General features: G+C 51.6%; 1 protein-coding gene and 1 long non-coding RNA gene across 3 annotated transcripts in view; one reads left to right on the forward strand and one right to left on the reverse strand.

Annotated features, from left to right (window-relative positions):
- The window catches only part of DHRS3 (dehydrogenase/reductase 3), a 50668-nt gene extending 39847 nt beyond the window's left edge, over positions 1-10821 (reverse strand). Inside the window, exon 1 of the mRNA XM_043484948.1 lies at positions 9626-10821. Within this exon, the coding sequence (XP_043340883.1) occupies positions 9626-9820 (195 nt within the window). The 5' untranslated portion in view covers positions 9821-10821. The remainder of the gene's footprint in view (positions 1-9625) is intronic.
- Positions 8775-14545, forward strand: LOC122451888. 2 transcript variants are annotated; one of them, XR_006272532.1, is made up of 2 exons: positions 8775-9550; positions 14265-14545. It is a non-coding gene; the product is annotated as an uncharacterized LOC122451888 (long non-coding RNA). The 2 variants fall into 2 exon arrangements; XR_006272531.1 differs by lacking the exon at positions 8775-9550 and adding an exon at positions 13335-14166.
- The last annotated feature ends 492 nt before the right edge of the window (positions 14546-15037 follow it).

Here is a 15037-nt window from a genome sequence, read left to right on the forward strand (position 1 = left end):
GACTGGTTTTATATTACTTTCTTCAGATCCTCAAAGGGCTCCACAACCAGCAGAAGATTAAGACTTACTGCAAACTCTTTAGTTGCCACCTCCTTCAAGAAGTCTTCTGAGATTTCCTTAATTTACAGTGATGGCTCCCTTCTCTGAATTATCAAAGCTCTAGGTCACTTGGGAGGATCCAGCTGGGTGACCTCAAGTTTAGATGGAAGGAGCTGGCACTCACTCATTCCTCAAAGTTGGCATCTAGCTAGAGGTGCCACCCTGGTTGTAAATGAATGAAATACAACTGTGCTGTTTTCCTGCTTATCAGTTACTTGTTCAAAGCAAACCCTGATAACCAATGACTACCTTAATCCTTTGGCAAGTAACCCACTCATTGTATGCAAATACTGCTGCTCAGTGCTTAAAAAAAAATGTTTTGGTGAGGTCAAACTTAAGTACATCCTGTTGACTCCTGGACTGCTCATCAATTCTCTTTCCAGAACCCTCTGTGTACTAGGTAGTTCCCATTATTAAACAGCTTGTCTCTTGACCTCTCCATAACCCTGACTGGGGTGGGCTGGGCCAGGCTGATAATATTTGACCCAGAGGGAAAGGGCCTAGTGTTGAAGCTAAAATCCTGAGTTTGAAATCTGCCTTAGGCCAACCATCCAGGGCAACTCACTTCACTCACGTCTTAGGAATGGGCTTCTGATCGCCACTGTGGAAAACAGGATGGCGGTTTCTCAAAAAACTAAAAATAGAACTACCCTATCAGCCAGCAATTTCCCTCTTGGGTATATATCTGGGGAAGAAAAAATCAAGGACACTAATTAGAAAAGGTACATGCACCCCAATGTTCATAGCAGTATTTACAATTGCCATGATACAGAAGCAACCTAAGTGTCCATTAACAGATGAATGGATGAAGATGTGGTGTATATCTATATCTACACACACACACACACCCACACACACACACACGCTGAAATATTACTCAGTCATAAAAAAAGAATGAAATTTCCCACTTAGAGGGCATTATGCCAAGTCAAACAAGTCAGAGAAAGACACACACTATATGATATCACTTATATGTGGGATCTAAAAAATACAACAAACTAGTGAATATAACAACAAAAAAAGCAGACTCACAGATATAGAGAACAAAGGAGTAACCACCATTGGGCAGGAGGGGCAATATAAGGATGGGGGAGGGGAGGTACAGGCTATTGGGTATAAGACAGGCTCAAGAATGTCCTATACAACACGGGGAATACAGCCAACATTTTGTAATAATGGTCAATGGAAATTAACCTTTAAAAAGGATATAAAAATTTAAAATTATTTTTTAATTAGAAAAAAGAAAAGAAGAAAAGCAATGGGTTGCTGATCACACCTGCCTCTGGGCCTAGACGTGACAACGAATGTGAAAAAGCCCTGTGGAGTCAGTCCTGTAGACTACCACAGTCACACAGGGTATGGACCAATGTCTCATGTTGTCTGGGGAGCCCAAGGAAGCCCTCAGCATTCAGTTCGGGCCTAAGCCAGACTGATGATCAGAATGAAGGATGTGAACACAGGCCTGGCCTGCACCTTCCCTCCTCCTCCTCTCCTCTCTCCAGCATCCTGAAAAACCCCACCAAAGGAATGACCCAGCAGCTGAAGGACCCCGCTGAGGTCAGGCTGAGAGGGGCTGTCTTCTTTTAATTTTTGAGCATTGGTTGATTGATGCTGGTGGCCTCTCTTCCTCCTGGCCCCTGACTCTGTCTGGGTCACTGACATCACTCTAGTAACAAAGATTCACAGAATCAGTGGGGTAGAAGGGACCCAGGTGATTGTCCAGAACCCAACCTCTCCTGATGCAGGAATCCAGAGTTCCCTCACTGCAGCCTGCTGACCCCGGAAAAGCTCCAGAGGGTGGGAAGGTGCTCCTGGGCCCCAGCCTCACGCGGACCTCCATCCACCTGGAAGGCGGCCGATACTGCCTCCAGCCCCTGAAGCAGTCAACCAAACGCTTCTGGATTGGCCATCCCACCTAAGCCATGGCTTCTGGTCCTTGTCATCCAGAGCCTGCTCCCTGGGTGCCTCCCAGTTGCTCAAGGACCTTCTCAAAGTTGTGACCGATACTGCCCACAATGCTCCTGGGCTCCCTCGACATAGTAGAACTGAAAAGTGTCTCCTTTGCTCTGGGCACAATACAGTTGCTTTCATTTTCTTTGCAGAGGGAGTTAAATTTCTGTTGCCATTAAAGTCATCTTACTGGAGCTGACTCCTCTTTCCAGAGCATCAGGGGCTTTATTGGAGACGATCATCACACCAGGACATAAGTGCCACCTTGTTAAGGTGGCCCCCTGCGGCAGCCCTAAGCCCAGCTGCCTAAATCGAGGAACGAATTTGACAGTCACAGTTCCCCCAGAGCCGTGTCACCATTTTTCACCCCAGGCATCCACAAGCACAGATCACGGCTTGCTGAGCGGGGGTCTCCCCAGCAGACTCTGAGGCCTGGGTCCTGGATGACTCGCACCCATTCCTCCAGGGGCACACCAGCCTACCTAGATCTCCCTTCAGCCCACACACTTTCATTGGACTAAAGACATCAACAGCAGTGTCTTCTCAAATCCATGCACCAGGCTGAGAGCCGACTCAAGCTTTAGAACGCCCTCAGAAGGGGCCAGGCAAGTCTGGTCTCATGTACTTAGAGGAGCCGAAGAAGCCCCCCAACCCCTCTCCTGCCCTTGGCCTGCCACCCCCTCCACCCACCCACTCCAACTCCCTAAGTGACCTGGCAGAGACTTAGGTTAGATCATGTCACTTCTACTCCCCTTCACAGAACCTGCCAACAGCTCCCAGCTCCACTTGGAGCCAAAGCCAGAGCCGATTCTAGAGACTGTGGGCCCTACCTGCCCTGCCCTGCTCCCCCAACCCGCCCCCTGCCCTGCTCTCCCACCCCACCTCTTCCTGTTCTGCTCCCCTCCCCCCATTACTCGCCCACCCCCTGCCCCCCACACTGCAGCCCTCATTACTCACTCTGCTCCAGCCACAATGGCCCCCTCCCAGCTCCCCAAATATCCCAGGTACATTTCTTTGAGTCCCTCTCTCTTCCCTCTACCTGGAGCGCTGCTCCCTCCATTCCCGTCCGGTCACTGTCTGTCACTGGACCTCATTTGTTTCCTCCTTACTGTGATGTAACGGGCTGTTTTCTGCATCCTGTTTTCATCTGTCTCCCTCACCAAACTGCCGACTCTACATGGGTGGAGACTGGTGTCTGCCTTGCTCCCTGCTGCCATATCTCTATGCCTAAAACAGTGCCGGGCACACATAGGGTGTGCTGTAGATTTGTGGAATGAATGAATGAGTTCCCACCAACCACTCATGTGCTAAACTGTATTTGGCACTCTCTTTTTTAAAATTTTGTAAATTGTAATTGTAATTTTTTAAAAAATTATTTTTTGGGTGTGCCGTGTAGCACAGGGGATCTTAGTTCCTAGACCAGGAATTGAACTCGTGCACCCTGCAGTGGAAGCATGGAGTCTTAACCACCAGACCACCAGGGAAGTCCCCTAACACTCCCTTTCTGAGAATCCGGAACTCTAAGACTTCATGCCTTTTAAGGGACCTCACTCGTCTCAAGGCAGATGAGTCTGCATTTGGGAACATGAACATCTAAACAGATTTGCTTGTCTCCTATTCATTTGGCTTCAGCTTTTTCCTAACCTTCTTGATTCATCTGAATAGTATGTTTCAAATGTCTCCCTTTCAAGCATCTTACATACTTGGTGTATTTTTTTAGATTTTGTCTTCTAAAGGAAGCAGGTAGAACATATTACAACATTCTAGGTATGGTCATGCTTCGGCCTGAGGATACAGAACAACAGGTTGGATCTGGAACCATTCGAGCCCGGGTGCCCAGAACTATGTGGGCTTTTGAGAGTGGCAGGTTGGGATGAGGACTCCAGGGACAAGTTGTAGTGAGGACAACAAATGGATCTCTTTCCCTGGGGGGAAAGGATGGCTAATGGCTCCCTTCTCATCAATATGGCCAAGATCATTTTCTCAAAGTGGTAAGAATTGTTTCTCAGCAGATCACAAGATAAAGATGGGACAGAGAAAGTAACTATTTTGATAAAGAGACTGGAAGGGCTCTGTGCAGGGATAAACCAATGGCTGAGGCTCTGAGAAGCAGAAAGTTCTGAAGAGCTTGGAGTCTGCCCAAGAATGAGCAGATGCCCAGGTAGATGGACCACGGACGTCCTGACCCAGGGTCAGTATTTCCAGGTTAGGGAGCATTCTCTGATTTTAGGATAAACCCTGCAAGTTCCACTTGACATGTCAATTGGGAAACTCGGGCCCTTCATTCCCTTGGAAGCCACAAGTTGAAAACACTAACATCTCCTGCAAGAGCTGAAATAAATCACACAGCCAGCTACCTGGTGGCTGTTAAAGGGGTTTAGGAATGGACGTGAAGCCGTCTACAGACTGAGGGCACATTTTCCAACTCTGAGCTGCTGCTTTTTCATTCAGTGGGATCTGATGCATAGCACAAAAGGCTCAGATCTGCAGTGATGAGGACAAATGTCTTTTGCAGAGAGCTTGGCACGAGATTACTTTCCTCAGATGGCTGAGCCATGTGTGTTAGTCTCTCAGTCATGTCCGACTCTTTGCGATCCCCTGGACTGTAGCCCGCCAGGCTCCTCTGTCCATGGGATTTTCCAGGCAAGGATACCGGAGTGGGTTGCCATTTACTTCTCCAGGGGATCTTCCCAACCCAGGATGGAACCCGGGTCTCCTGCATTGCAGACGGATGCTTTACCGTCTGAGCTACTAGGGAAGCTACTAACAGGAGCCGTAACAGAATTTTAGAGCATGCCAGGGTCTTAGGGATCATTGCATCCCCTTTCATTTTTGCAGGCGTGCTTCTTAGCTGCAGCCTGGAGAAGGGAGTGACTTTTCCAGGGTTGTAGCAAAGTCAGGTCTAGAACCCAGGTGAGCCTGGTCATAAGGGGCGTGGTCCCAGATGTGGGCACCTTTGTTCCCCAGGGGAAGTGGGTGGGACAGTAAAAGGGAGGTGTTTGTCTATTCAGGTGACAGTCCAAATTGTAAAGCCCATTGTTTGAAACCCAAGGACCAGATGCTGAACGCTGAAAGAATTTCCTAGATGCCACAGGTAGGACAGGTAGCCTACTTTGCTGCTCCCAGACTGTATCAGATGAGAACCTGGTACTTTTCCTAGAAATTCCCAGCAAAGGCTGCATTCTACACATCAGTTGTTTAATGCAGCTTCTTTGGCCTGATGACTCTGGGTTCCAAGATTACCTGTCTGGACCCTTCTCTCCTTTTTCTTCTTTTTCCTATTCTCATCAGTATTGGCCTAACTCAGAGTGTGAGACACAAATTATCCCTTCAACATTATTTTTTCTTTCATTCCCTTCTGTCTCCCATCCCCAGTTTCAGCCAGGTGCACAGTCTTTCATCAGTGGTTTCTTGCACGTGGGTTACCCTTCCCCACCTCTTCTGGTTCAAACTCTTGACCTTCTTTAATGCCACCTCCTTCAGGAAGCCTTCCATGCACTCTTGTTAGAGATGAATAGCTCTGGGCTGCTTCTGTGTAGTGTGCTGTACTGTGCTATGCTGAGTTGTGTCTGACTCTTGCGACCCCGTGGACTGTAGCTACCAGGCTCCTCTGTCCATGCGATTTCCCAGGTAAGAACACTGGAGCGGGTTGCCATTTCCTCCTCCAGGGCATCTTCTCAACTCAGGGATCAAACCTGGGTCTCCTGTGTCTCCTGCATTGACAGGCAGATTCTTTACCCCTGAGCCACCTGGGAAGCCTTCTGTGTAGTGTAGCCCCCCAACTTCATGTCTACCCAGGACCTCAGAATGTGATCTCATTTGGAAATAAAGTCTTCAGAGATGTAATTAGTTAAGGATCCCAAGATGAGGTCATCCTGGATTTCGTGTGGGCCCAAATCCAATGACTGGTGTTCTTATGAGAAGAGAGGACACACAGACACAGACAGATAGCAAAGACAGTCATGTGAAGAAGGAGGCAGAGATGGGAGTGATGCTGCCACAAGCCAAGGAATGCCAACCCGGAGCCACCAGGAGTGAGGAGGGAGGGGGAGGGAGGAGGAAGAATTCTCCCTGGAGTCTTTGAATGAGGGGGACCCCACCAACCCCCGGATTTCAGATTTCTAACCTCCAGATTGTGAGATAATACACTTCTATTACTGCAAGGCACCAACCTAGTGGTCATTTATTATGGCAGTTACAGGAAACATACACTATAGCTTGTGCCTTGACATTAAGCACCTGGCCACGTCTCTGAGCCTTCTTTGCTCTACCCACCCCTCTCCAGGTCCAGCACTGCCCTGAACACTTGACACCTCGGGCAGGTTCTCTGGACTAGGTCTCTCTGAGGTGGTCGTCAAGGGTAGCTGGGCCTGGGCCTGCCCCAGTGCCAGGATGGGAGGGATTTGCTGAATGGATATGATTCACCAGTCCAGGTGAAGGGTCTATTTCTAGTGAGCTGCTTTAAGAAAAGGGCTACAGACCCATGGACTATAAATTCAATAACAACAAAGCAGGTGCAACTCTGAACCAGTCCTCATACTGGCTCTGTGAAATGGGTCCCCGAGTCCTGGCTCTCTCTTCCATGAAGGGACTGGGCCCCTGCTCAAGGGTTCTGCCATCATGGCCCAGGGCTCTAATCCAGCCACTTGCCTCCTACTGGGCCAGAGGCTGGAACAATCCCTGCAGATACTTTCAAACAAATAGTTCAATTCTGTCCTCCAGGGGACTGTTGCTAAAACCAGGTCAAAGTGAAAAACCAGAGGCTAGGTATACCACTAGCCTACCCAGAGCCTTGGAGGTGTAGGGGTGAGCCCAAGCTCTATGAATGCTTTCATGGAAGGAATTCCAGAAGGACACACCAAATATAAAGGGGTTGTAATAGGCAATTACCCAGCAAGAGTCTTTGCCTTGAAGACCCGGACCGTGACTGGCCCTGTCCGGGTGAACCTCGTATAAGGTGGGTAAGCAGAGATATCTCAAGGTGAGGAACTTTCCAACTTCTGTGCCTTTGGGTCTCTTTAAGAAAAACCCTTATTTGGGTCATCTCTGCAGCCTAAGGGGCACCACTGCCCAAAAATATTACCAAATCATTTGACTCAAGGTTGTTTTTTGGAAACTGGGTTGTTGCTCCCCCCAAAGTTAACAGACCTCTCTCGGACATGCAAGCAATCTGCAGGCTCTGATTTTCCTCCCTTCTTTCTCTTTAGGGGGGCCTTTCCCTTTGGATCCTGCCTCTACTTCCACCCAGGGGAGGAGGGTCACGCAGGCCATGGAGGTGGCCTGCCTAACATCGCTGCAGGCTGTGGGTGCGCACCATGCTTCCCAACTCTCTCCAGCTGCTCCACAACCACCCTGAGCCCACCATCCACTTAACTCTCTCAGCCATCTGCCCCACAGTCCTCACTCCACAACACTCATCCCTGTGTCCCCAAGCCCACCAGTCCCCCAAACACTCCCAACTCTGGGAGTGGTCCCAAGGCGCTTTCACTGGGCCCCAGATGGATTCAGGCAAGAAACCTTGATTCTAAATTCCCCACCATGACAGTGAGCCTAAGGCTTATTAAAACGCAGCTCCAGTAATTGGTCTGATAATTACAAGTTATAGGAAGGGCTCTTGGTCATTCTGACTGGTCTGAGGACTGAACCCGCGGTGAATGGCACGGGAAGGTTCATAGGGCCCCTGGTTCCTATTTCTGGTGACCAGATACCAATTAAGACATATCACTCAATGGTCTTGGGTTTATTCTTCAGAAGAAGGTACACATTTCAAATTCAGTGGGGCATGGTTCCCAGTGTATGGTGCTGCTCTGCCCCTCCCCCACCCCAATGCCATACACTTCTTTCAATTTAGGCTTGTTTATAGTCAGTCAAGTTTTTCCAGATTGACTAAAAGAGTTCTTCATATGCCTACTGCAGCCAGTTACAAGAGCAGTGAAAGAGACCCAGGACTTGGGCCAGCTGGAAGAGCCAGAAGAAAAGTTTCTGTGGGATGCAAACAGCTAAGGAATGACAATCACACGCGATTGTCCCAAACCCTACAGCTCCCCTCCCCGCAAGGGCACCCTCATCTGCCACTCCTCCATAACAGGGGTGGGGGGTGGGGGGCATCACCCCCAAGGAAATGAAACTGCTGAGAACAACTTCTGCTTCTCCTTTTTCGGTGTGTCCAAGGGTTAAAAAACACTTCTGAACTCCCCTTCCAACTGCAAGGTCAAGCAGCTGTCCAAGCCACCCAAGGAGAAGCAGGAGCCGGGGGACAGTCGACCCCAGCTAACTTACTCAGTCTTGACAGCCCCCAACCTACAACCACCACCTCCCTCTAAACGCCGCCCAGGGAAGGAAGAGTTAATCGGCAATCGGCTTTGGCTGATAGTTCAGGCTCCAAAGTTCAGTCCCAGTCAGAGCCACCCCGGAGGAATTGTAAATCTCAGGGCAGTATTTAACAAAACAAAAGCAACCTGGAATTACATGCAGGTTTGGTTTTCTACAGTACATATTTACTTAATCCCCTAGGTATGTGGCTCCATGTCAGATCAGCTGGCTTTGCCGGCCCTTTCACCCCCCTCGCTCACAGCAGTTTAAATTTCAAACTAATTCCCTGTTTTTGCTCTTCCTCTTCACAAGGCTGGCTGGAGACAGCCCAGCCTGCTGGCCTCAAATCTCTCTATTGCTCTAGTCACTGGGTGAGTCAGCCTGGTTTGGGTTGGCGTTGGGTGACAGCTGGCTCAGCCTCCCCACTCTTAGGCACCAGGTCTGGGAAAACTGGAGGAAGAGGTGCTGGAACTACCAAAAAGTTAAAGGCAGGGCTGGAGGGTTGGAAAGGGGGAAGGGTGGTTCACCACAGTGCCACCTTTCCTCTTGGTGGGGAGGGATCCCCTCCCCGGCTGTATTTGGGTGGTGGTGGGGGTGGTGTGCGGAGGCAGCACTGAAGTGAGAACAAGGTCTCTTGATCAGCTGCTGGTTACCCCTGTCCCCTCTCTCTACATCTCGGAACACCTGGCTTCTGAGTGCCTATCAGGCTAGGCTAGACATCCATCACCGCTTCCCCCTTTTCAAACCACACCGAGTACCCACTCTTTCTCAGCTTCCAGAGCCGCAGCCGTCCAGGTTGGGGCTGGGAAGCGGGTTGCCAAGGAAAATACGAAGCGCCAGCTAGCAGGCGGCTCCCCGCTCTACCCAGGAGCGCACACACCCTGCCTTACCAGGGTGGCGGCAAAGAGGGAAAGCTAGGGGAGGAAAAAACGCAACACCTTCCTTTGGGAGGGAAGAATGTGGGAAATGGGTGGGTCTGCTAAGTTTCGAGGTGGGGGTGAACAGCCAGCCACAGATCCCAAAGGAGCGGGGCAGCTCTGGACCTGCCAAAAAAGACAGACAGTCGGCTGCCCGGGAAATGTACAAGGTGAAACTAACTAGCTCAGCACTCGCGGGTGGCGCAGAGAAGTAGGGTGGCCGGCGACTTTCAGACCCTGGGCGCGGGTTCCTGCAGCGGCAGCGGCAGCAGGTGGGCGCAACCCCTGTCCCCTGGGCCCCCCTCGCCTCCGGCCCCCACCCCTCTGGATTCGCGGGGTCCCGGTACCTTTCTGGCGCCGCGCTCTGCGAACTCGCGAGCTAGCTGGCGCCCGATGCCTCTCCCGCCGCCGGTGATGAGGACGTTCTCCCGGGACAGGTCCCGCAGCTTGGCGGGCAGCACCAGTCCGACCGCAGCCTTCACCACCAGATAGATCATCTGCAGAGGGAACACCACCAGCGCGCCCAGCCGTTTCCACACCATCCTCCGCGCCGCGGAGCCGGGCGGCAGGGGCGAAACTCCCCGGACCGAACAAAACAGGACTTAAAAAACAAAACACCCCCAAACAATAATAAATAAACCGAATAAGGGGGCAGAGAGGCGTCCCACCTGGCCACTCTTGAAATCACCTCTTCCCAAATGCAAAGCAAGCACCGGGTGAGAAAAAGAGGGGGGAGGAAAAAAAAAAAGATAAATCCTCCGGACGAGAAAAAGCGTCTCCGAAGGTTGGGACAGTAAGAGGGGTGGAGGGGAAGCCAGAGGTGGAAAGTTCTAACAAGAACTTTCTTGCCCCGGCAGCCAGCCGTTTCGGCTGGGGAATTCTCAGGTAATGTTTACAGGCTGACAGAGGAGTTTAGGCAGGGGAAGAAAAAAAAAAAAAAAAAAAAAGCACCAACCACACGCGCGCACCCTGCTACAGTCCCGCGGTTTCAAAGTGCAAGATTAAGGGAAAAAAAAAAAAAAAACCGTTTCCAAATTGTAGCGCCCCCCACCCCTTTTCCAGGAAAAAAAATAAAAAAAAGTAGGGGGAAAAAGTGCTTGGAGCTCCCAATTTCAGCCCGCGAAAGTCTCCAGACTCATTGCTATTCTTGGGCTCAGGAAATTGCTTAAACGCGATCTGATTGCCAGCAACGTGCAGGAGAAGTGGGGGGTCCGGGTGTCAGTTTCTTTACGTGCATGGCTCGCCCTCGCGCGCGCCCGCTCTCTCCGACTCCCTCCCTCCCTCTGTCTTCCAGCAGAGGCTGGGAGTTGCCGCTCGATCCTGCTCCCTCTCTCTCCCTTGTTAGCATTTATTGCCTTCTTTTTGTCCTTTCTAACTTGGAGAGGGCCCGGGTGCGGAGCGCGAGTGGATCGGACGACTGGGTCTGCGCCGCCTCATCCGTTCGCTCCGGGACAGCCGCGGCTCAGAACGAGAGGGCGGCCCTCCCCCCCCCCCCATTTTTTTTTAATACCCCATTAAGTCTGATTGACAGTTAAAGTTGTTCTGAGGCTTCGCTGCGGTTCCTCTGAGTGGCTGCCGCGGGCTCCCCTCCCCCTGCGCAGTGGCGGGGTGCGCGCCCGGGCGCGCACACGGGCTCGCAGAGGCTCCGCTCTCCCCGGGCCGGCTCCCCTAGCTGCAAGCAGGGGCTTGCCGGCGGTGTCCCTGAGGGCTAGCCGCAGTAACTCGCACACGCTGGAACCGACTCCAGCGAACCGGCTCCCTCCTCGAGACATGCCTTCTGGCCCGGGGCTCGGTCTCCCAGAGCAGGGAAGCCTGCGGGCCAGGTGACCGCCGGTGTGTGCCTGCCGGGCATACCCGGGGGAGCTTGCTCTCGCCTTGATCCATCAGGTCGCCCAGGGTTTATTTCAGGTCATTTGATCACCCCCTGCCTCCAGGTAGGACCAGGAAGCCACTTCTGACCCTTACTCAGAAGCCTCCTGTCTTCACTTAGAGAACACTTTCTAAGTCTGACCCGAGTCCATCGTGTTGTAAGGGCGGGGGCGGGGAACAGCTGGGGAGCAAGGTTTTGCTTTGAGGGGTGGGGGTGGGCAGGCTAAGGGAACCTCTGCCCCCGAGGTGTCAATAAAATCCCCATAAGATTAGCTGGGAGCGTATTTATTGCTCATCTGGGCTAGAATTACCTTGACTGACAGCAATTTCCTTAACAAACGCCTGTAAACAAAACTTGCTAAACCTGACCCCCCCCCCCAAGCCCCCGCCCCTACCCCCTGCCATGCTGTGCAGGCGGACTTCTCTCTTTGGGTCTCCCTGGGCTGCCCTCCGCGGGGTGGGGTGGGCCCACTTTGTAACCTCTTGCTTTTTCCCAACCAGAATGTCTCCCCTGCTGGAGGGTGGGACCCAGCTATTTAGAGTTGTCTGTTGCAGGAAGTCTGGGAGGTGAGTCACGAAAAAGCAGCGCCAGTGAAAATCACTGATCGGACTTGCCTCCTGCTGCCCCTGATGGTCCCAGGCCTGGAGGAAGAGAGGATGATGAGCCAGGGAGCTTGCCCTGTAATCTGGGCCAGAGGTTCTCCAACAAGAGGCTTGTTCAGGCGAAGAGTGCAGGGCCTCACCCCCAGACCTTCTGATTGAGCAGGGCTGGGTGTGCTGGAATCAGTACGTTTAATGATCTGCTGAGGATCCGGGGAGAATGTCACTTTGGAGAAAAGCTAGTTTGGGGAGGGGGTGGCTAGGGGTTTAACTCCTCCCTGGGCTGCAAAGACCTTGTAGCTCTGGAGAGAACTTCTGCCTGCGTGGATGTTCCTTCCAGGTGAATTTGGGAAGTCATTATGTCGCCCGCTGGAAGAGTAAGAAGGGGTAGGAAGAGTGTAGCTGGATGACAGACTATCCTACACCGAGAGCTTCGATTCTGAAACTGAATCCTCCCACTGACCTTGCAAGGGGGGGTATCATTATCCCGGTCTGCCAGGTAGTGCAGGAAGGAGGGCTGCAGATCCAGACATGATTCCTTTTCCTACCCCATCCCACCCCACCCTATTCTGGCAGGAGGAGAGGACCAGGCTCCCTCCTACCTCCCTCTAACACTCCAAAAATAGGACCCCAAGGCAGGACATTGCCTTCCTAGACTCCCAGGCCACGGCTAACGGCAGGACTTGGTCAACATGACGGCCTCCTCCCACCTAGGAGGTCTGTAAAAATGGGAAAGAAATCCCAGCCCTGGAGAGGCTCTCCCCACCCAGCGGTGGCGGGTGTCTGCGGGGCCTGCCAAGACAACTGGGAAAGTCTGGCGCTGAAACCCCTGCGCGCAGCCTGTTCTCATCTGTTATCCTCGACGCCGCCTAGTGGTGTGGATGCGATACTGCGCCTACAAGCTGCCCAAGTCTCCAGTCTCCAGTGTTCCCGTTATCCTACCAGCCATCCTTTTCCTTCCAGGCTTTTCTCCCCACCTAAGATGAACACTTCAAGCCTAAAAAGGCTTGCAAGGATCATAGCTCCACTTCCCCACACACTCGTTGCTGTGTGGAGTAGGTTATTGAAACACAGGGATGTGAAGCAACTCTTAAACCCAGCAGTGTGTTCACTGAAATCCACTGATGCTCACCAGTGAGCCAACCCTGTTCAGATACCAGATCAGCTGGGAGACCTCTAGGTCCCACTTACATTTGCCCTGGGTGTGAGTTTGAGTGGGAACGGGGTTGAGAACCCAAATTAACCTTCAGCGTATCAGGACCATTACACGTACTCTGACTTCATCTCTGCAACAGTCTCCAGGGGTGGTCATCACAATGCCAATGTATTAATAACACTGGGCTCAGCAATGTAAGTGACTCATTCAACTCAAGGCCACACAGGGGGCTGCCCTTAACCTCTCCCAAACATCAGGTTTAGAGTGAAATCACAGTATAAAAGAACATGTTGTGTGTGCGTGCTAAGTCTCTTCAGTTGTGTTCAACTCTTTGTGAGCCTATGGACTATAGCCTGCCAGACTCCTCTGTCCATGGGATTCTCCAGGCAGGAATACTGGAGTGGGTTGCCTTGGCTTCCTCCTGACCCAGGGATGGATCCAATGTCTCTTGTCTCCTGTATTGGCCGGTCAATTCTTTACCACTAGCGCCACCTGGGAAGCCCATAAAGGAACATGTCAGGTAGCCCTAAAAGATGAACTGTGGTTGGGAATGGGACACCTTTTTTCTACTTGTTCCACCTTCAGGATATGACTTTTACCGGCCTTGCATCCTGTGGACTCAGGCCTCTTCCATCATCAGCTTCCCAGAGAGGTTGTGTCTGTCACCTCCTTTATGTCCCCCAACTTCCCAGGGAAGATGGAGGCAAGGGGGGGCAGTCCTGGGCTGGGGGATGCACAGGCCAGTGGGTTGGTCCAGAGGGTCACCGTTGTCCTGGCTTCAGTAGGAACTAAATGGGACACGACCCCTCCCCCTCCTCTCCCACCTCCTCCTACCTGTGTTTTTGGCTCTTGGTACCCCCTCCTCCCTTACTTGGGAGCAGGGGGTGGGGAATTTAACTCCAGGGTAAAGTTTGAAATTTCACATCCCAGCCTGGGAGAGGGCCCCACAGTTTTCTCTCCACTTCTGGAAATGTGAAAGGAGCCTTTGTAGGCTTGATGGAGGAGGGAGGTAAACTGTAGCCCAAAGAACTAACTTTTTCCATGACTCAGCTCTCCTGGTGTGGGGCGGGCATGGGAGGTGCAAGAACCCAGCAGGGCAGGCTGGAGCCGCCTTCCAGCCCAGAGCCAGCAGCTCACAGTCAGAGGTGGGCCCCCCCTAGAGAGTCAGCCCTGTTACCTGCAGGGGAACTTGCTGGCCCTGGATGGGCCACCACACTGTATCTGCCCTGTGCTCCCATGGCTCTGTCCCATTTTTTTCCCCAGGTTATACATATATTTTTTTTTTAAAAGCATAGTTGATTTACAATGTTTCAGGTGTACAACTAAGTATTCAATTTATATATATATATGTTCTTTTTCAGGTGGTGCCAGTGGTAAAGAATCTGTCTGCCAGTGCAGGAGAGGCAAGAAACGCAGGTTTGATCCCTGGGTTGGGAAGATCCCCTAGAAGAGGAAATAGCAACCCACTCCAGTATTGCCTAGAGAATCGCATGGACTGAGAAGCTTGGTGGAGTGAAGTCTATAGGGTTGCAAAGAGTTGGACACAACTGAACTGATCCAGCACACATGCATATTCTGTCTCAGGTTCTTTTCCTTTATAGGTTATTACAAGATGTTAAATATAGTTTCCTGTGCTATACAGTAGGCCCTTGTTTTATCTGTTTTATATGTAGTAGTGTGTGTCTGTTAAGCTCCAGTTCTGAATTTACCCCCACCCCCATTGCATCCACAGTGCCAAGCACATGAATGCTCTTGTGTAGTCCTTTAACCAGGAACTTCCCCTATCACCATCCCAGCGGAGAGCTAGAAAAGCAAACAGGTTTCAAGCCTTGCCTTCTACTTATCTGAGGCTTACAGGGTTAAGAAAGTCACTTAGGATCATGTAGCCCAGAGCAGGAGGTGGGATTTGAACCCTGGTCAAGTGCTCAGCTCTTTTGGCTTTATCTGTGGATGTCTTTCAGAATGTATAAGATCTACTGGGGAGCTTGTCAACACGCAGATTCCCGGGTCCCCAGCCTAGATGTCCTGGGCCAACATCCTAGGGTGGGAGCCCCGAAATGTGTGTGTTGGCCAGTGTTTGGGAACTTCCCAGTGCTGCCTCTCAGTTGTCATTCAGTCACTAAGACTCTTTGCA

This window comes from Cervus canadensis, chromosome 13 (assembly GCF_019320065.1).
Source record: "Cervus canadensis isolate Bull #8, Minnesota chromosome 13, ASM1932006v1, whole genome shotgun sequence".
NCBI classification, from domain to species: domain Eukaryota; kingdom Metazoa; phylum Chordata; class Mammalia; order Artiodactyla; family Cervidae; genus Cervus; species Cervus canadensis.